At 41.6% G+C, this 21,544-nt stretch overlaps 1 protein-coding gene across 1 annotated transcript; it reads right to left on the reverse strand.

Moving 5' to 3' along the window:
• Window positions 1-173: 173 nt before the first annotated feature.
• Window positions 174-16,185, reverse strand: EIF3M (eukaryotic translation initiation factor 3 subunit M). Its single transcript, XM_084263442.1, has 11 exons — window positions 16,106-16,185; window positions 14,682-14,814; window positions 13,207-13,345; window positions 12,709-12,832; window positions 12,066-12,160; window positions 6,600-6,683; window positions 5,121-5,220; window positions 4,636-4,717; window positions 1,403-1,546; window positions 869-929; window positions 174-447 (listed from the first exon to the last, which is right to left on the reverse strand). Exons 1-11 carry the CDS (start codon window positions 16,145-16,147, stop codon window positions 327-329), a joined length of 1,125 nt encoding a protein of 374 aa, XP_084119568.1. The 5' UTR covers window positions 16,148-16,185; the 3' UTR covers window positions 174-326.
• Between the last annotated feature and the right edge of the window lie 5,359 nt (window positions 16,186-21,544).

The raw sequence follows: 21,544 nt of genomic DNA on the forward strand, positions 1-21,544 counted from the left end.
TTTCTCCTACTTTACAATTACTTGCTCTATCATTTTTTCTGATCCCCCTCCCTTCTTCCCCACACCTCTTGCAAAGACAGACCCTCCTACTGTAAACTGAAACAAGAACAAAAGAAGCGTAACCACTATTGGGACTGGTTGTAGCAATTATGTAAGAAAATCAACAGAAGATATTTTCCCAGGTTAGTTTTATTGCTTTTTTGTGTTTCAATTTTGAGTATTTAGCTTTTTTTAAACCAATTGCATACATTTTGGAAACATTCACAAATTGTCAAAGTTTTGAATAAATTTAACCTATTATGACATTGCTAGGTCAAAAAAAAAAATTAGGTATCTGAGAGACTGAGGAGACTGTTTTTCACTTGATTCAAATTTTGTTTCCAGGTGTTTAGAGTGTCATACAATTGCTGCCACTGCTGCTTTCCAAAAGTCCGATGTGTGCTGTGACTAGAGAAGTAAAACAAAATTGAAAGATGATTACTAGATGTCATGCTCACCTAATAATTCCTTTACAGCATTATTTTACTCACACATGTGAATAGGAAAATTTTTCTCTAGATAAAGGGCTGCACTTTATCAGTTAGAGAATTCTATAGCCTTCCCAAATATTTAAAGCAACAACAGTCATTAGTATTCTTGTCACTATTAGGTCATTAAATGAAATGTGCTGGAAAATAGGACTCTTTCATTAAATAAGCTAATCACATTCAGTGTGAGCTTTAATAAAATTATGATAAATAGCAACTATTTAACTACCAGCAACTGCTAGGAACAATACCTTGCTTCTAGTTAAAATATTCTACAAATGTAAGTGAAATAATTAGAACACACTAAGTTCTGCAAAATGCTATGAAGAATTAAGTCTTACCTGACAACTACTTTCCTCTGTGTCTGATCTATTTTGCAGTACACCATCTTTGTCTTCACAGCTGCAAAAAAGCAATGCTGTTTTGAGCAATGTTTGCAAGAGGGTGCAAAGGTATCAATCCGCTAAAAAACTCTTCAAAATCACATCAATACAACCATAAAGCCAGAGTAGTTCGCTTAGTATTGTTTTGCTGTTGGTTGTAACAGTCTAGTAGGCTGAAAAGCAAAATGATGTGACAAGATGAAGGTCACGCATGAATCCCATTGTTTGGTGCCCACCTATTAGAGCAATGCCCTGTATGGGTTTTATGACAGCAAACAAAGCCAGATGACAAATTAAACCTGCAAGCAATTTATTAGAAAGAGACAAGGGGTAGGTGTGTCTTTCACTTCAGCATGAAGTTTTGTGGCTCTATCTTGTAACAGACACAGAAACTAAACCCAAATATTTTTCTGAATATTTAACATTAGCTTAGAAGACTATATAAGGCATTGTCCATTAGTGTTGTCTGAAGTATGGCACTACAGTTCTTACCATCAATAACAAAGGCTTCTACATCATCAGCACCAATCTGAAGTTCCTGTTGCATTGTGTCAAAGGATATTTCTTTATTCTCTACAGCCATTCCCATGAACGTGAGTAGCCTCATCTTTGCCATGTTGTGTTCATGTAACAAGCCTGCATGAAAGTGTTGATAGTTTAGGGATATGAATTACAATTCAATACTTGGTTTTAGTGTTATCTTTACTGTACAAGCTTCCAAAAATTTAACATTTATTTCACAAGAAAGTATCCCAGTTGTCTTTATCGGTATTTTGGAGGTAAAACATTAATTTACCTGTCTGTCTTGTGTTTGGCTAAAACGTGTCGTTGTGAATTCATCAAGACTCAGTCATTGTCAGTAAAATCTAATAAAGATCTACAAAAATGAAGCACCGAAATTTTCTTTTGTATCTGTGGAAACCTCACCTTGACAGAATTTTAGGTGGGGAGGATGCAAGTGAATTTGTCAGTTGTACACCTGGAAGAACAGTAATGCAACAACAAATGGAAAACCTGTGCCTGGTTATGTCAAAATCTTCTCCCAACCTCACCACTTGTTCTCAGGTAGTCACTTGAAAATAAACCTCTCCCAGTAATGGCTTAGCAACGCAACATTTTTGTGCCAGAATAACATGTTTTGGCACTGAATCAACTGCTTCTACTGCAGCAGAAAAGCATCACGAATCATACGTGTCCTTACACCACTGAGGGTGGCAAAAAAGTGCTTTTCAAGAATATAGGAAGGGGTATTAGAAGTTAGGTTAGATCTTTTACACAACGGTGTAAGTGGCAACATGCGGAACTGAGCCCAGGGTTTGCACATCTACATAAGAGACTGTTTGCCCAAGGGGAAAAAAAATAATCTAGGTCCACAAAGTTTGAGTGATTCAGCTGAACCCTGGCATTTCTTCATCCAGGTTCTGTGAGGTACCAACTGAGAGTCGGTGGAAGTTTCTGTAAAATGAATGTCATCCGTTTGGTTTGGAAAGACATTATAAACATTCATATTGCTCCAGTAAACACTTACGTTTGGAATTTATAACATCCATACACTAATAGGAAAGCACATTAGTGCAGGACATCATGTAGTGTTAATTAGCTATAATTATGATGCAGGTTCCCTATTTGGCACTGATTCAACAAAAATGTGATCACCATAATTCATAGGAATGAGGAGCACCAGCAACTCTACCTAACTGGGTTTAATGGAACTTTACAAGCATCGAAAAATCAATTAGCACACATTAACCCTAATTAAAAAATGCAAATGAGATGCTGATTAACTTTCCGAAAAAGACTGCCAATAACACCAGATTAAATGTGGACATGTTAGGGCGATTCAGTTGACACAGATAATGCTACTGCTGGCCTAAATTGTCAGCATTAATAAAACAACAAATTGTAGCCAAGTGATGCCACCTGTAGAAGCCGTCACTGCACAGCTTCTGTACACTAGTTTTAGTTGGTCCTGAGCCAGGAGAGGGTAGAACTAAGGCTGATGCTGTGCTGTCACTGAACTCCAATCATTAATGCCTTTATTTTGAAGCCCAATAGCTTGGCAAGTTATTTTGTTAAAAAGAAAATATTTAAAGCATGGTTAAAATCTGTTTCTGGGGACAGAACACAGGAGTTCTGAAGAATTTCTGAATGCTTCATCTAATAATTGTCTTCCTTCCTATAACCAAACTGATCTTACTTGTCAAAGGCATGGCTGAAACGTGCAGACCAGCCTCCTAGCATTCCGGTCTGAACCGCCTCAGAATCTCTACCACCTTGTCTGCTGCTCAAAGACATTCAGCATTTTCTGAGTGAGCCACACAGCAGGTGAGGAATCAAGACAACTGGAAGTAAGGCTGCCTCTCAAACCAGTTACACAGATATTTAAGGGTTTTACTAAGGTTACATGACTCCTAGATGCACTGAGAATACACACGCTGCACAGCATATTCACAGAGGTAAAAAGAGGTAGAAGGAGGCAGAGCAAGTGCAATCACGACTATCGTGTATCCCATGATTAATACCATGTGTATGTGTAATTAATCTTTCATAAATTTATTTAAATTTTAGCGTAACAGCATTTTCAGCAAATACTTCTGTGGACAACTAACTAATAAACCTTTCAATACACAAAAATAATTACAAACCCCAAAACCATTTTCCCCTAAGAAAGGCGTGAGATTTCTACCCAACTCACGTTCAAATGCATATGACAAACAGCACGCTTATCCTATATGTGTATTTACAAACTACCAAACTTTATTTACAAAAAAATCACATTGATATTTCCATCATTTTAATACCCAAAGTACTAGCATTTTAAGGCTTTAAGGGTAATTATTCTCAGAATCATACCACACTCCATTAAACAAAATAATGCACGTGTTAAAAGGCTGCACTAAACTCTGTTTTAGCAAAACCATGCCTTTCCCCAAATGCATTCAGCCAGTGTGCAAGTGTCATTTCAAAATCAAAGTTATAAAAAAAATAAAAATCTGATTTTTATGGAAACATTTATTCATTACCAATATGTCAAAATCTTAATGCAGTAATAAAAAAATCTGCATCATTGAGCAATTTCTGCATTGTCACTGACCCCTGTCCTAAAAAGCTGGAATATAAAAAACGTAATTTTAATGCATGCAATAGCTTATGAACCAGTGCTCCTTTGAAACAGTCAATTACACATCAACGGGGGAGTGTCAAAGTGTTAATTACTACTCCTTTTTTCCACAGTGTGTAAATAAAGAGGGTGCTGACATTAACATTCCATCACATTGCTTCATGTGATGAAACAAATTAACTGGGACAGACTGTGGCTTGCTAGGTCTACTGCATCAGCACACATACACAATTTGTATGTTTTATCTCACTGTTCCTAAGAAGTATTTGCTGTTATAAAGTTATTGATCATAAAAAATTATAAGAGATTTACACAAGCTGCTGGCTTAGTCAGTAAAGTTGTTGATGCTGTAGGCTAAAGCCAGAGATCACACAAACTCCCCTCCCAAACTGTTTAAAACCCATAGAGCAGCTTGTCCTAGTAGAACAAACGACAGTTAGACCGTCCACTTCCTCACAATCTATTAGAGTTTACAAACTCAATCCATTCTTACAGCTTCTCACTGAATTGCCTTAGCTTCCATATATGGGTTCAAACTGAAGCATTTTGTGGCTTCCATACCTTAAACCACAGAAATGAGGAACATAATGATCCGAAAACTTACCAAGGGAGTCAATGAAGTCTTTGTTGTTCTGATAAAACTTGACATAGGATGCTAGTTTAGCACTTACAAAAATTGTCAAAAGCTAGAAGACAGAAAATATAAGAACAGTTTAAATATTACCAGCTTCCCTCACTACAGGCTATACACACACACACTATTGGTATTGAACAGAAAAGCAAACTGTTAAGAGCTAAAATTGTGTCTTCTGCCAATCTGCACTGAGCTTACCGCCTCTTCTCAGGCTTAAAGGCAGTTTTGCTACAGAACTCATATAAGAGCAGGATTTGTAACTCTGAGTTTCTGAAACTTATAGAGCACAGCATTTCACTGGTAATAGTCTCATTCTAAAAACGTTAAAGGAAATAGTACATTGTAGCTCAATCAGCTCAGTATTACTGACAGAACTATTCCAATGAATTTCCAAAGATGCTAATTAAACAAGGCACTTCAGATATCAAACCATCTTGCTAAAAACAGTTACTTACATCATGAATAAGTTCTCCTTCCAAAAATTTGACCGGTTTTAAGGCAAGAAGATGATCAAAGAGAAAGGTATTTGGATCCTTCAATGCTCGTACAATGCATCTAATTAGAAAAAGAAAAAGCTTCTTTTTACAGTGATACACATTTTTATGAGTATGTGAAACTCAATTTGTTGCTCCTTGCTTTCTAGGAAAAGCCCAAGGGCTTTCAGCTATTCTTAAATGTAAGACATGTCACATTCCAATTTTAATCTTCATTTTACAGACGGAAAAAACAAGGAATAGAAAGCATTAAGTAATTTGCCCAGTATCTCAAATGAAATTTGCCAGGTGGTAAGACTACAGATCACCCTACTGTTTCCATCTATGCATTTATTTCCAGCCCAACCTCATTCCAAGAGGTATTTTTACTGTCCTCCTAAAATTTCATAGAATTAAGTTGTTTAGGAAGATTAATTATACTTGAATACGTGACACAAAACAGAGAAAACCCCGATACCAAACACTGCAAGGCCTATGATTTATCAGTTGCAGCTCCAGAATATAAACAGACCTAAAGCGTTTCTAGAACTCTAGATGAAAGCTTTTGTTCAGCAGCATGAGAGGACTTAGTGCTGCGCTCGTTCTGATCCCACCCCAGCCACACAGCGCCCCCCCCGAAGAACCCAGGGTCTGCAGAGTCACAGCAATGCAGCAACCCCCAGGCAGGTATGTTCCTTCAGATGTAGATGGTCTCAGATGTCTGTAGGGCAGTCAGTGAAGTTTTTTCATTTATGCACAAGCACTTTAATTTTCACAGTGAGTCACCCTGATTTTCCTGCATGCTTAGGTATAAACAACTCCCTTGAGAGCTATTGGCTGTACACATGTGGCAGAACTACATGACTTATTAAAAATTCCTAAGAACCACCATAATCGGTAGAATGTCAAAATATAATCTTTCACTCATTCTGGCCAGCGGGCAATATACACTGAGAAGCAATTTACTCCCAGATTGTCCCAGAAGTTTACTTCTGTGGAATTCACATTTTTAGTACTTGCTCACAGAAAAAAAAAGAGCATGGATTTCTGTTTACAGAAAGTGCTACTTGAAAAGAACACTCAAGGCAGAACATCAAACAATCATTAAGTAAAAAAGTCTGAAATAAAGGACACCAATTCCAATTCTGATTGCAGTCAATGCAAATGACATCCTTACCCAAGGCTGATCTCTCTCAGCAGTGACCAGAAACACATCTGTGAACTCATGCAGTGGAGTAAACCTGCCTCTGCCTTGAAACAACTAAGCCTACTGCTGACTGCACAGATCAACTCTTGATCCAGCCAGCCATGGTACAGAAAAGAGGCTGTGGCAGGGCCCTTGCAGGCTGTGCCAGGGCCCTTGCAGGCTGTGCCATTCAGTACTCCTGATAGTACAGCAATCAACATAATGTAATAATCAGGAAAAAGCGACTTTTAAGGAACCCAGGATGTCAGTATTACCTGTGGGCATCAACTCTCGCCTGGGAAGCGTTGTCCTCAGTGTAGCTTCCCAGTAGTTCCACCATTACTTTTGCTGCAGTGTCACTATAGAGGAAAAACAAAGTTACCTCAGAATAGCTGAAGAAATAGTTCAAATATTTAAATAATTCCATTATGAAGCTATAGGTCAAATTAAATTACACTTGAAAAGATGTAGATGATCCATTTTAATTCTAGTGGAGAGAACAAATTAACTAGATGTATTCTTTCAATTCTTGTTCTACAAAATGTTTATCTTCACCCTTCATTTCATTCTCTTAAATTGATAAATTACCTGCTGGTTATGGAAAAAGCTTTCTGAGCTAGGAACAGCTTTATATGGTTCACTAGAATGCTCCTCTTATGCACATCTGGATTTAATCACTGCAGAATAAGTAGCGCTGCGAAGTTTATTTCAAATGTAAAATGGCATAACTTAAAGAATATTTATGGTCAGGAAAGTGACTGTACAAAAGCTGCCTTTTCTTCTTTCACAGATTCTCCAAGTATTTGGAGTGAGAGCTGCTCATTTTACTGACGAAGTTAAGCAGCCAGCAATTAGCTAGGCTGAGGCTGCTGGGAAGCAAGCAGCTTCCAACACCGCCCTGACAGATGGCTTTTAGTTTTCTTAGAATGAATTGTTTTTCTGAGTAAACCTACCGCCTTGTCTTCCCAGATTCTCTGTAAAGAGCTCACCAAAATTACTGCAAACCAGCTCCTAGACTGTTACTGTGTCACTTAACTGATTTTGACTTATGCAACAGTTCTTACCGCTAGTGAGGCCAGCGGCTGATGATACTTGACAGAAGATTTTCATTTAGAAATACATGCACTGAATATACTGCATGCATATACACAAGCATTATTTCCCAGTTCTCATGGAATTCTTAACTATTAAAATAGAAGGCTGTGACAACTCTTCCACACAGAGAATAGACCTTGCTGATGCAGCCTTACTATCTCCTCTGGAGATGCAGCTGCAGATATGACCAAACCTCGTGAGGAGAGCACAACCAACACCTGGTAACAAGAGCGTGCACTTTGCAGTAGTCTCCCACACACGTACACTGATGGGCAACTGCTTTAATGAAAGGTACTTTCTCAGTGGAGAGGAAGAAGGTTGGATGGATACTACTCTCCAGAGCACAGCGAGTTACAGTGTAACACTAAGCTCTTCCTTCAAAATGGCTCAATTCCAGGAACAGCAAACTTCCCCATCTGGTCTGACAGACCCCCACGACATTTCCTTAAAAGAAAAAACTGTGCAAGAATAAAGTTTCAATTTGCTTTAATTACTTAAGTGAATATCATAAACTGCACAAGGAAGGAATAAACCAACACAGTCCTCCCAGTACGTACTGTGCTGCAATACATGTTTAACCCTTATGGCAGCACAGGTCTGAATGGTTTTTACAGTACGATGACGTGACCTTTATATGGGTATTTATTTTGAATCTCAACATACTACTATTTGACAACTTCTCTACAGGGTGAGGTGCTCTGCTCCTGGAGAATCTACAGAATCACTAGGTTGGAAAAGACCTTTGAGATCATTGAGTCCAACCATACCTGTCTGCTACTAAACCGTATCTCTGAGGATCTCGCCTTTTAACTACATCCAGGGATGATGACTCAACCACTGCCCTTGGGAAGCCTGTTCCAGTTTTACCAGATCTCATAGCTGTGCAAGACAAATACAGGGAGCAAGCAGTATCACATAGAATCTGGATGTACACTAAGGGAAGGGAGTTTGTGCTCAAGGCAGGGGTCTGTAGGTTCCAGCCATTACCCCAGAACTGCATTCAGGGATGTAAATCTGAACATTTGTTTCAGGACTCCAGCATTAAGAGGTCAGCTTGTGTTTCATCATGGCAACTGATACTGGTGGGTAGAGGAACTGGTAACTCTGTATCAGTGAAATAAAATTAATTTAGACAGCTTTATATGCACTAGAACTATTTGCATGTAAATCAGTCTGTGACAGACTATGGCTTCTGCACTGGTGAAACCTTACACCCCTAGATGTTCTAGTGAGGACAAGGAACTGCTTTCATGCAAGACTGGTATCTACAGACATTCTCAGAAAGAGGCTCCGCTGATGTGCTATTCGACCTAACAATACAAGTCCTCTTACTTCATGCAAACTCTCAGTAGTTGTTCTGATACACTTCAAAACTGTGTTACAGATTTCTGGAACTTTTCCTTTCCCCCAACTACAAACTTTAATAATATCAAATGGTATTTGTAATCTGTCCCACTTCCCTCCATTTTGGTTTGGGTTTGTGGGGGTTTTTTTTTTAATTTTTTGAAGAGGGAAGGAGTAGAATCCTTCACTTGTATTTCTAGGAAACATCAGAAAGCTACAAGACAATTCCTCCCAAATTCTTGTGAGCCTCAGCAAATATGGCAAGCCTTTTAATCTTATTCATTCTATTCAGTGTTAGAGGACTACTGTAAATTTGGATGCTTAAAGCAGTAACACGGATCAGGATTTTACCAAAGATCATTGCTAAATGTTTATCTCACCCAAGATGCAAAACATTTTTTCTAGCAAGACAGCTTACACAAGTACTCTTAGCTCCACGTGCCAGTCTAGATGCGTACCTCAACGAAATGCCAGTGAGAACTGAGGAGTGATGATAGAGAAAAGGAAGAAAAAGAAAAAATACAGAGTATTCAGAGACTTAGTAAGACGTTGGAATCAAGTCTCTCTCTATTACACATTATTAGATGGAATTAAAATTAAATGAAATTATTATTTTTCAGGTGTCTGATGTGCTGAGCTTTTTACTACAGGTATTAATAACCAGACCTGCCAGACCTGTCTGAATGCAAACCTGAGCAGGACTAATCCCACTCCAAATCCCGCCAGGTTAATGGCAGAGACCGGTTGTGAGCTGATGCCTGGCATGACTTTCAGGGCCTCACAGCAGAACTCAGCTCTCTGGCTGTGTACAAGCCCTGCATGCCTGTAAACCTCCAGCTGTAACTGGAAAAAAAAACAGGTTCTATTACCTTGCAGCTTTGTACCAACACAACTAGGAACATGCAGAAGACTAAAGCAGCTCACCACAAAACTGTTACCGAGGAGCCTTAATGACGCGGAGCAGGGGCAGCAGAGAAAGTAGCTGATCTGCAAAGTTCAGCTACCAAGTACAGATCTTAGAAAAGAGCCACACCAGCCATCTCTTCTGCAGCCACCACCACCAAAATACTTCTTATGCTGATCATGGGAAAGATAAAAATCCCTCTTCAAAGAGATCAAGGTGATTTTGATTATCAAAAAAAAAAAACTTCACACAGAAAGTGTCAGGATGAGGTTTGATAAACCAAATTTTCAATAATCACTGCATGACAATGAACACTACACAGAACAGTGGCATGATCTACTTTCCACAAGCTACCAAGTCATCCACTGGGGATCAGCTATGGAAAGCCATCTCTTCTGCCACGCTGAGTAAAGTTAAAGCATTAAATGAAATAAAAAAACCCTTAAACTCAATTGTTTTCAACAACATATTCTCTTCCCTTGATTATAAATCAACTTGGAAACTGAAGTATGATTTTTATTACTTACTTTTCAGTTCCCACTTATTTTCCCATACCACTCAATAAAGCAACATTCCTGAGTGCTCCAGCTGGAATGTTGCTGTGAGTTTCCCATACTATTGCAAATACTGCCCACTGATCCAGGAGAGTGAGCCAGGTCAAAGGTGCAAGGGTCACTTCTTGTTTTCTCTTCTGGAGAGAAGTGCAAGTGATCTGAAAAATTGCCCCATTCAGTGCAAAGGGTGCTGCAACAGCTGGTACGGATGCGGTGCATCACAGAGTTTGTGAAAATTTTTAACATGTAACTTAAAAATATCATCTTAGTAAGCAAAACCAGCTGGTAGCGGGGCTACTGGTAACACTGGAAACAAAAATTAGAGGTCTAATCCATAGATTTGGTAGTAAGAGTAGCTAAAAATACTTAGCTTAGTTAGGGAACTAAGCCAGTTAAAACCCTCAATGAAACAATAGCACGAGAACTGTTTAAAAAGAGTAGGAGCATTACAGAGTATCACTGTAACACTACTGAAAGGAAACCAGCCCTAAGCCAGGTGTAACATCGGAGTATCTTTTCTGAGATCATTCTGACCACCTGAAGTCTGTCATACAGTACTATCAATGAAAAAGCATTTTAACATTAGCAACAGAAATAGGAATTCCCAATAATGTAGAAGCCCACAGTGTGACTACTCCACAAGGATTAATCATCCCTAAATTGAGGTAAGTTAAACATGATCCTGCTATGCTGACACAACATTTTCCAGGCTAACTCTCCTGCCAGAAGAAACTCTCCTCCTCCTCAACAGCTCCACACTTGCCCTTTTTTTTTTCTTTCTTCCTCCTCTTTTGCCTGGTAAGGTCACCTCCCCAGTCCAATGCACCACACACCACTGCCTACCCCAGCGCTAACACGCCCAGGGACTGGTAGCTGGAGGGGATGGGACAGGAATGGCAAGTACAGGACAGAACTGCTTCCTCCTGCAGCAGCACAGCATTATGCAAATGCAGAAATGCAGGTGCAGTTCTGTGACCAGCGCAGAGGTCCCAATGCTCCCTCACCATGAAACGTAAAAACAATAAATAAATCTCAGAAAACTACCTCAGAAAACAGAGCAAAAGGGAAGGAAAGGGATGCAACACACACATATCCTGAACTACCGTAGGGGCAGTTAAGATAGGCTGAAACTGATGTGGAACTACATACTGAAACCACTTCTGGACCCCAGCCCATCCCTATAGCCCTGGCTAAGGCAGTCGATACACCGTATCACATCCGCAAGATAAACTGGTGACAGCTCTCAGTTAGACACACATTAATTTACAGGCACGATACACAGAGGATTACTTCACATGCCAGAAGACACTGGTCTGCCAAGTCTGTTAGATCAAAGATGCTTCTTATGATCCAGGATAATAATTTAAAATGGCCAAGCAGGTATTCAGTGGACATTAATTGCCATGACTAGTGGAAAGCTCTGTCCTAAAGGTAATGTTTACTTTAAAGACTGATTCTGTTAACTGTGATTGATAAGCCTCCCAACATCATTAAATAAGAGATAGCACTACCATGCACTAAAATGTCAAAAGTGCAATTACATAATAAACCTGGCATAATGCTACAATGCTCAAAGACTGGTATTTATAGAAAGGAACAGTTGTATTTTGGGAGCCTGTGGTGAACAGCTAATTCACTACTAGCTTTAAAATTCTTGGAAACACTGGTTTAATGTCAGATTGCTTACAAACACGGAAAGAAAAAAGCCCAGGAATATCTGGATTTAGTTATCAGTACAGATTAATTTTAAAAGTGCTGTGAAAAACGCTTTCCCTACAGATAGCTGTATTTTAAGCTGATGTATTATTGTAAGTGATCTAGTACCTGTTACTTCTCTTTTATACCTTTTTTTGCAGTCTACGAGGACATCATAGAGCAGCCTCAGAAGAGTATGCTTTTTCTCTGTGCCCAGATTCCAGTCAGAAATCCATTTTCGGACCTAGGCAGAATACAAGTGAAAAAGAAGCAGTGGGGGAAAAGATTACATTAAACCTGAAAATATTCTTATTTTCTCTCAAGCAAAAAAGGACTGAGAAGATCCTGCACACAGACATCTCCTAAGGGTCCTCTGACTCTCATGCTCCCCATGTAGCACCCAAAAGTTCTCCCATGAGAAGCCAGAAGTCTGTGCTCTCCATGTTATGTCCTAACCAAGGACGAGTGATTCTAATACACTCTGATTCCAGAGTGAGGGACAAGATCTCGATGCTGCTCATCTGATCAAAGCCTCTCACCTTCATTACTCTCACAGGAATCAGACAGACAAGTCTAACTATGCTCAGCATCAGAAACAGAAAATAACTGGCAGTGGGATTTAAGATTTCCTAGACAAACTTTTGAAAGACAAGAGCTTCTCTATTCTGTGTTTCTTATTTCACTAGACTGGCAATTAGTGATGGGGATGGTCTGTATCAACTCTGACTAATATTTAGCGAGGTAGAACATGGTTAATACAAAGGCTGTGACTTGAAGCACCACATTACTTACCTGATCTAGTTCAGTTGGAATGTACTGGATGGCACCACACGAAGAGGCCACTTTGAGAAGGCTGCAGTACACTGTGTATCTCACAGGAGTGTTCTTATCCATGCCGTGGAAGAGATTGCTCAGTCTAAACCGCAAGCAATGGTCAACTGAGTTAGAGGCTTCAAAACAACATTACTGGAGTGCACATAAAAGTTTGTATTAAGATGCACACCAGTACACACCAGGCACCTGGTGGCACCTGATATGGCACGTGATGAATTGTAATGGCTTCCATTTTTTTAACTTTTCAGCAGATAACCTGGAAGCTCTAGGCATTCTCACTTTAGTTTTGTAATACCCAAACAAAGAAAGTATATCAGTACTTCTATTTTATGACAGGAAAAAAGGTGGCAAAAAGAGTGCTTCCTGCAACAGACACACATATCTTGACAGTCATTCCACGCTGACTGAAGGAGATACATTTGCGAGACTCCGTTGTTTCCTCTGTACAATACTTACAGCTGCAACCTAAGAGATGGGCGCTCTCCTTCCCGGAACTTTACCAACTTCTCACACAGACTCTCAATCAGTGCTTCCTGTTTGTCAGGTTCCAGGATAAGCAGCAGAGAGACTACGCTGTTCATCACGCTCTCAACATCTGCACAAAACAAAACACACAGCTGTTTAAAGTTGCAAGCAGCAATCGTAAGTAGCTCTTCAGTGCTGGAAAGTTACTTCTGCTATGGATGACTATTTTCCATCAGCAAGAACTGTAAAAGGAGAAAATGCCAAGATAACCAGCTGGACATTTATCAGAATGCACAAGAGATTTGGCTCTTGTGGTCTTTCCCCAATACATCTCCATGTAAAGCAAGAATTAATCACTCTGAGTCAAAACAGTATTTGGTATTTGATACCACACTTGCTCTGAGTTCTCTGTCCACACATAAGAGACTTCAGAACTTCAGGTTTTGGTCTTAAAACACCAGCAGCTTCCTCCTGCACATTCAGAAAATTGCCCCACAGCTCTAAACTGAGAATACTAGCACCCAGTGCTCAAGGGCAGTAAATCATTTCACCACACAGGGAAAATGCCCACAACAATTAAAAACCCGTCCCAGCTCCTCTTTAAAGCATGGTGTTACATCCTTTCCAGGACCAGACAGGTTTTGTGTTTTCTTTTCACAGTCTGCCCCAGTATCAGATATGCAAAGGCTAAGAACAAATGTCATTACACGTGGAAAAACATTATTTCTGCTCCAAAACGACACCTGAATATCAAACAGATGAGGTTCTTCAGTATTTCATACTCATTTGCCTACAGTAAAAGGCAACATGAAAAATAATCTTAAGTACACCTTCTTAGATGAACTGTACTTTGTCAAGCAGCACCTATTACTTATATTAGGAACTGATTTTTTTACATGTAAAAAAATGTAAATGGAATTTGTACATTGGCACAGAAAGATCATTTAAGGCTACTGCAGCATTATTTGTGTCATTAAAGAATATTAGTGCAGCTTCAAAGGATCTACAGCCCTCACTAAAAGAGATTTACTGAGTCCTGAAAATTGTAGTGTTTTCAGACAATATACATCAATTAACGTTTACGCCTTAAAACATCTACTTTGAGATGTCTAGCCTTAATTTTTGTTGATCTGCAGCCATTAACTGACTTTAAATCTTGTCTTTTGTTTTTCTTTTTTTAAGAAAGAAAACCTGGTTTATATTATCACTTGCTCTCCCCCCATAATAAGCAGAGTTTAGCTTGATTTCAGACTTCTTGAAAGGGCACTGTATGCTTGGAGAAGAGAGAGGTAAAGTACACACAAACTATACATGGAACGATGGCAGTAAGCCCCTCTGGTTATATAAGGACAGACGTGTTGACACGCAAGCCGTGCAACAGACCTCTCAATTCTGCCAACTGTTACTGTGCAAAAACATTGATGGTGACATGCTCAGCAAAACCAAGATGACCTAAAGACACAAACCTTTGTCATCCTCTTTCAGGCACACATCACAAGCTTCAATAATCTGTGCTAAATCCACGTGAAGTCCACCTTCGGCATTTTCTTCAGCGATTTCTGCTCCTTTAGATTTCAGGTAAGCTCGAAGTTCTGCAGCCTTAGAAAAAAAACCAACACACACACACACAAAAAAACACCCCACATTTGTTTTGTGAACAGCAACGTCAAAGTAAATAAACTGCTTACAGATTTTTGCTCTGCAGCCACTCCTCTACCCCACTGCTCACTCACACTTCCTCTCACTTCTCCCTACCACCCTGTACCCTACACACTCTCTCCCCTCCACTTTAACATACAGCCCAAATACCAACTCGTTGCCAAGTGCTGTGTGTGCTATGGCTGGTGTGCTGCTACCTGAGCGGATGACATGGCTGTTGAGCTTTCCCACAGCAGAAACACGTCACCTACAGACGGTTAGAGAACAGCTGCCCTAGTAAGTTTTTGTGACAAAGATGCTTTCTTCTTTCTTATGAACTGTTATCTTTTACTCCTGTTGAAAACTTCAGGCAAAGCTGTCAAACCAGTTGGGTGTGTCTTCTCCAGATAAAGGTATAACCAAATCCACTTCAGGGAAGGCACAACTTACAGAGGCAAGTTAAAGACAGTTCACAATATAATGCTACAACCTGCCATAACTTTTTCTCAGATTTAAACCTACATTAAGGAAATACCTTTTGCCCAGCACCAGGACTATGCCTTACTTTCACAATTCAACAGCTGAAGAACCAAAACCCTTCAGAGACGATCTCTACAGGGCCATACAACTTGTGGCACAGCGGAACTCTTACCAGGATACTACTGTGACACCAGGTGTCATTTACACCGAGTTCAATGTCAAACCGTTATGGTACTGTGTGGCACAGGCAAACGCTCTAGAACCCTCGCTGTACACAGTATACCCCAGACTAACTCATTGGTGGGCATTTACTAGGCATTGCAGCGAGTGCACACCGGACCGCTGGCTGGCAGCAGCGTGTGTGCTGCTTGTAGATGTCCAACTGCACGTAGAGGCGGCGCTTAGAAGGGCCGGGCACAACGAGCCCCAAAATCCACAGGCAAAGCTCCCAGTCCCCGTGCCTGCAGTGCCGGCGAAGAGCCCCAGGAGGAAATCGCAGACCCATTTACCCTTCGGTTCGCCGTTTCCTTAGCTCTCCCGCTACAGCTCTCTGGGAAACAGCCAGAACGAGCTCACGAGAGCGCCCGCAAGGAGCACGGCAGCCGCCAGCCGGAGGAGGCGGGCCCAGCGGAGTCGGGCTCGGGGCCCCACTCCTCCCGCCCCGCCGCCCCTCCGCACGGGCCGCCACAGCCCGGCCCGTCCTGCTCGCCCGGCCCCAGCTGTACCGCCCGCCCCCTCCCGCTCCGCTCCCCGCCGAGCCCCGGCCGCTGACCTGATCCTCCTCCGTGATATCGATAAACGCCGGGACGCTCATGGCGACGGAGGATCCCGCGGCCGGGCCGAGCACGCCGCTCGCACCGGAAAGGCAGAGCGGCTTCCGGCGCCGCGCGGCGCCCGCTTCCGCTTCCCTGACGCTGGGGCAGGGGCGGGACCTGGCGCCCCGCCTCGCTGGGCGGTGCCGGCTGCGCGCGGTGGGCGTGGGGCGGGGGCAGTGCAGGGCGGCGGCAGCGGGGGCTGGTGGCTGCTGCGCCCTCAGAGCCTGGTGCCGGGCTGTTCCCCCCGGTCCTCGGCCCAGAGCTCTCCTGTGGCCGGATGGCAGCGGCCGCTGGGTCCCGGATTCCACCTGACGGTCTGCAGGGCGGCAGCGGGCCGTGCCTCGGTGGCGGGGCGCCGCGCTGGCTGCCGCCGGGCGGGTCGCCTCAGAGAGGGAGGCGGGAGTAGCCGGCCGCCGTCGGGCAGGTGTTGGCTGGCGGGCCGGCGGTGCCTGTAGCGTCGGCACTGTTACCGTGGGGAATGAAAGAACTTCTTTCTTTCTTTCTGGCTAAACAGGGTATCACGCACACCCGTAAAAACAGTGCGAGTTCTTACCTGGCTCTTCTTCCTGGCAGAGCTCAGTGTAGGTGTGTCGGGAGTGGGACACGGACAGAGAAAGGGTAAAAGCTCCTCAGCAGGTGCTAGTGACCTGTTGCTTGGTTTGTTTCAGCGCCTAAGCTCATATACTCAGTTAAAAGCAGCAAGCCGTGACTCGGTGTTACCAAGGTGTTGCACGGTTTTCTCAGCGAAAGAATAAGAAACTTCCCGTTCAAGAGCTGTGGTGGTCCCAGCAGGAACTTGGCTTGGTTTTCCTCGTGTTCCCAAGGCCAAGAAAAAGTAGAGGGAAAAGGAAAACCACGAGCGATCTTCTGTTTCCCTGTGATTTAGGCTAAGCGTTCGCTGGATACAGAAATTTAGAAAACATCATGTTCACAGCTGTTTGGGTTAAATGTTTTCTAAACGCTTACTCAATAAGAGCTGGAGGGTTTTGAGCGGAGCCTTTGTGGATGGCTTATTGCTACGTAACAGTACTGGCTGGAAAGTAATTAAAGAGTTTTTTGTTACTCTAGAAGTTGTTGAGTAATTCAAGATGAATATTTCTTTGGAGAAATACAGTTTGATGACCAGTAAGGGAGTTTTGAAGAGCCCAGAAAAGAGAGCTGAGATGGTTGCTAATAAGAAATTTGAGGCTGGAATCATCTTGATGGTACGATTTTGTGTAAAGTCTTGCCCCTGATGTAACATAACTGAATGAGATACAGTTCACTGAGACTGAAGGTAGTGTTTTGTGCTTCCAGAGTTAAAGTGCAGTTTAAAAAAGCTATATTGATTTATTGATCATACTGCTGAGTGCCTTCCTAGTGTTGAAACTGTTTAGCAAAAAGAGCTGTTTCTCTGCTGTCCGTGAAACACTCATTTAGCCCCAATTTTACAAATGATATTTTAGCAATAAACATAGGACCACAAATAAAAGGGGGCTTAACAACAATATTTAGTGTTCACAGTGGTGTGTATTTAGAAATCATTTACACTGATTTTGGAGACATGTTGAATATTAATGGTATCTCTGGAGTTTTCAAAGAGGTTTGCCAGTATATTGGAAGCTGACAAGATAAAACTAGCAATTGATAATGAACTCAAGGGATGCGTAGACTGAAGAGTGACACTCCAGACAGTGTCTGTACTTGGAAAAATAACAGGTTTTTTTTTCCTGGAAATTCTCTATGAAAATTTTTCAGTCCTCAGTAAAATAAATTGTGATGATTCAGCTTCACTGCCTGGGGAGAGGGAGTTTCACCCCTTCTGCAAAAGCTGAAAGAACTTAATTCTGCCGTGAAATTTACTGGGCAATTTGCAGAAATCAAAGTCACAGTCAGAGGTTTGGGGGAACACTGTGGGTCTGCAGGACAGCTGTTGCATCTCCTGGCTCTCTCCTCTGACTTTTACACATTTGTGTCATGACTAAGACACACACAACATGATTGCAGCCATAACCTGGTTTTGTTTGAGATCACCAAACATTTTGGGAAACCTTTCTAACATTTATGTTACAAAATATATGTAAAAGGTATTGAAAAGCACTAGCAGTTGTCATAAATATAGGTTGGATTAATTATTACTCACATCACCTTATTATCATGATAGCCACCACAGCTTGCAGAAATAAGTGCCTTAAAAACTAACCTAAATTTCCCACGTTAGTAAGACGGCTTTAGACAAACCTCCATTTTTCCTTCTTTCTTCCCCCTACAGACCTGACCAGTTGGTCACTGGTCCAGCAGGCAGAGCAGGGGTAGCACCTGCTTCTGCGTTTCCACAGCCCTGAGCACAACGCACCTGATGAAGGCCCACACTGCCTTTAGTAAGCATCATGACCCAGAATTAGTTTTGACCATCTACAGACTTGTATTGGTTTTGAATAACGGTTCACATTTTTCTGTCATCCAAATCCTGACTAATTAATACATTCTAGTTTGGGCAGTACTTTTTAAATAATATTCCTTACTTTAATTTTTTAGAATTATCATTACAAAAAGTGGTTTTAAACAGAATATTTTAATACTGTCTGATCGATAGTCTTACAACTACTTTGTATTTCAGGTCAGCATTCTGGAAATTATAGACAGGTATAGAGATAGGTCTCTCTTTTGTGTGCCTACTCTGGAATGGCACCTGGTTTGTCAGAGAACGAGTGTTTAAGGACTTGTTAAGTGCAGATGACTTTCATGTAGTACTGCTTAATACTGTTCTGTGAGAACAAAGGTAACTTGGCATCCATCACACTGGGGAAACAGGGAGACATCATCACACTTGATTTGCACAGATCCTTTGGAGACATTTCAGGTGCTGGGGTGGGAGCCTTGTGCCAGCCTGCATTCTGGGATACCGTGCGTGGCTGCAAGCTGCCACGAGTCTCCTGTAGATCACAAGCTGTGTCAGATTCCTCTGCAGACGACTCAGATACCCAAGGGTATATAAATGGGCCAGGTCACACAGGGAATTGAATCCCAACCTGGGTGTCTATTTCTCCTTGAGGTGGTGCCCCCGGATGGAGACTTGTCACGTGTTATTCTAAATATACAAAAACGAACTGACCATTGATCACACTGGGTAGACAGGACATGAGTCTAAAGAGCTCTGCTGAAATATCCACATATGGTATGTTGCATGATACTTTATTTGTCCCAGAAGAATTGAGATGATAGATGATAGCTGGGATTTGAACTTGTGCGTCAGGAAGTCCACTTTGAATATAAAGGGGGCAGTATATGTTTTGTGAAACTACCAATGTGAAGAGGATGTAGTGGAAGAAAGCATTTCAGTTTTATTGGAATGATGACATCTCTGTGGAAGTGAGGCAGTTGTTTATAGGCCTGTCTGTGGTTTGTGAGGCCAGGTTAGAAGTGGGGCATGGGTGGGGTTAAAGCTCTGCTGAGGGGGCCCGAAGTCCCTGTGGAGGCTGCCAGGTTTGGCACACCAGGGCTGAGGAGCCTCAAGCAGCCAGCGCCCTGGAGCAGGCAGGTCTGTAGGCTGGGCTGGGAGCAGTGTCACAGCCACAGGGAGAGCAGGAGCCCAAGGGAGGGCACTGCAATTTCACAGCTGACTAATGTGTGTGTGTGTGTCTCTATGTGTATGAATGTACAGACACACACGGGGAAAGAAACATCCAAGTAAGAAATGGATGATGAAGAGAATTTTTGCTGGCACACTCAGTAAGCTTGTTTTTGTTTTGTTTCTGCAGGCAAACCAGAGAGAGGGAAGGAGATCGGGTCTAAAGAAGTGATAATTCTGTCCTGAGTGCTTTCAGCGTAGTGACTGAAGAAAACAAAGTTCTTCAGGTGACACATCTTAAATAGCAGAGTTTATGGAGGCAGTAGCCCTTTGAAATCAACAGACAACTTCTGAAAATCATCTGTAGTGATGAGATGAAAGCCTAGTTGGCGCTCAGTAAAGAGAAAGCGCTCTGGCTCACCGGGTTAGGGATAACTGCCTTCTGTTGAAACTGGCCAATGACCTAATTGTAGACCCCTTCGATTCCTGCAACCCAGTACGTTTTGTGCTGAGTGCCCTCTTGAGGTCGTTGGCACACAGTGACCTGGACGAATCCAGAGTAGTGTCACTGTGTCTGAGGTGTTCCCGAGCCCTTCCTTTGAAGGGAAGGGCTTTGTGGTGGGTGGTTTTTGTGTTTTGCGTTTTGTTTTGTTTTGTTTGTTTGTTTGGGGGTGGGGGGTGGGGGGGGAGGGGGTGTGTGGGGTTTTTTTGTTTGCTTGTTTTCCTTTGTTTTGGTTTAGGGTTTTTTGTTTGGTTGTTGTTTTTCGGGGGGGGGGGGGGGGGGGAGGGAGCGGGAGGGGGTTGGCCTTTGAGAGGAATGCTCTAACCAGCCTAGACTGGGGGAACAAATTTAGGTCAGCTACTACTTTAAACCAGAATTACAGTCAATGAATTCCTCAGGAGGAGTGAAAAACAATTCAGAAATTCATCCAAAATCCTCATCAAACTAAATCTATTTCCTATTCAGGAGCTTTGATTAACTTTACTCATGTATAGAAATGTGCTTCCTATTTATGTTTTTTCTTCTTCTTTTTTTTTTCTTTCCCTAGTTCTGTCTGGAACTAAAGGGAAAGTGCTAAAAAAATAACCTATGAGTCCCTTTGTGCAAGACGTTTCAGACATCTCAGGGAGAAGCCTGTTGTCCTTACTCTTCCAGCCAAGTTCTATAGTCAGAGGAACTCTGGATAACTTCAGTAAGTATAGTGACTTTTTGGTGCCTATCTGCTTGTCTTAAAAACTGTTTGTAAATTCTCAATGTTTGCCCACTTATTTCAATTCCCCCAACTGTATTGGTACAGGAAAAATACCTGCAGTTATCCTGAGCAGCAGGCTATCTTCATTCAGAGTATTTGTTAAATATTCTGAATTTAACAATCAAAATTCAACATTGCATTATTATTAATAATAATAATAATAAAATTGATTCTGACATGGAGTATTTTGCCTTTGAAAAGCCTTTAAAAATATATTTTGTTTGGACTCTAGGTACCCTTATTTTGCTGCTAGTGTAGCAGGTGTTTTTCTTAAGCATTTTTTTAGGAGAAATCCTAAGTTTAGAGGAAATGAGCACTCGATTATTTAAATTTCCTGAGATTAGAGGAAGAACACTTTGCCAAACAATGCCTCTTCACTTCAAAACCTCTCCCCATAAATTATGTTAGGAGATCTTATTAAAAGTCTGTAAAAATTTCCTATTAAAAATGGTTGATTGCAGTCCAGACCATCACAGCTTTTGTGCTTTCAGTGAAATACCACAGCTGTCGCAAAGAAATATATTGTGAGACAAAAGGTTTTGTTTCCTTAGTCATAAATTATTTTTGTGATATCTGAAGTAAGATAAAACTTT

Source organism: Gallinula chloropus (assembly GCF_964237585.1).
Source record: "Gallinula chloropus genome assembly, chromosome: 4".
In the NCBI taxonomy this organism is placed as follows: domain Eukaryota; kingdom Metazoa; phylum Chordata; class Aves; order Gruiformes; family Rallidae; genus Gallinula; species Gallinula chloropus.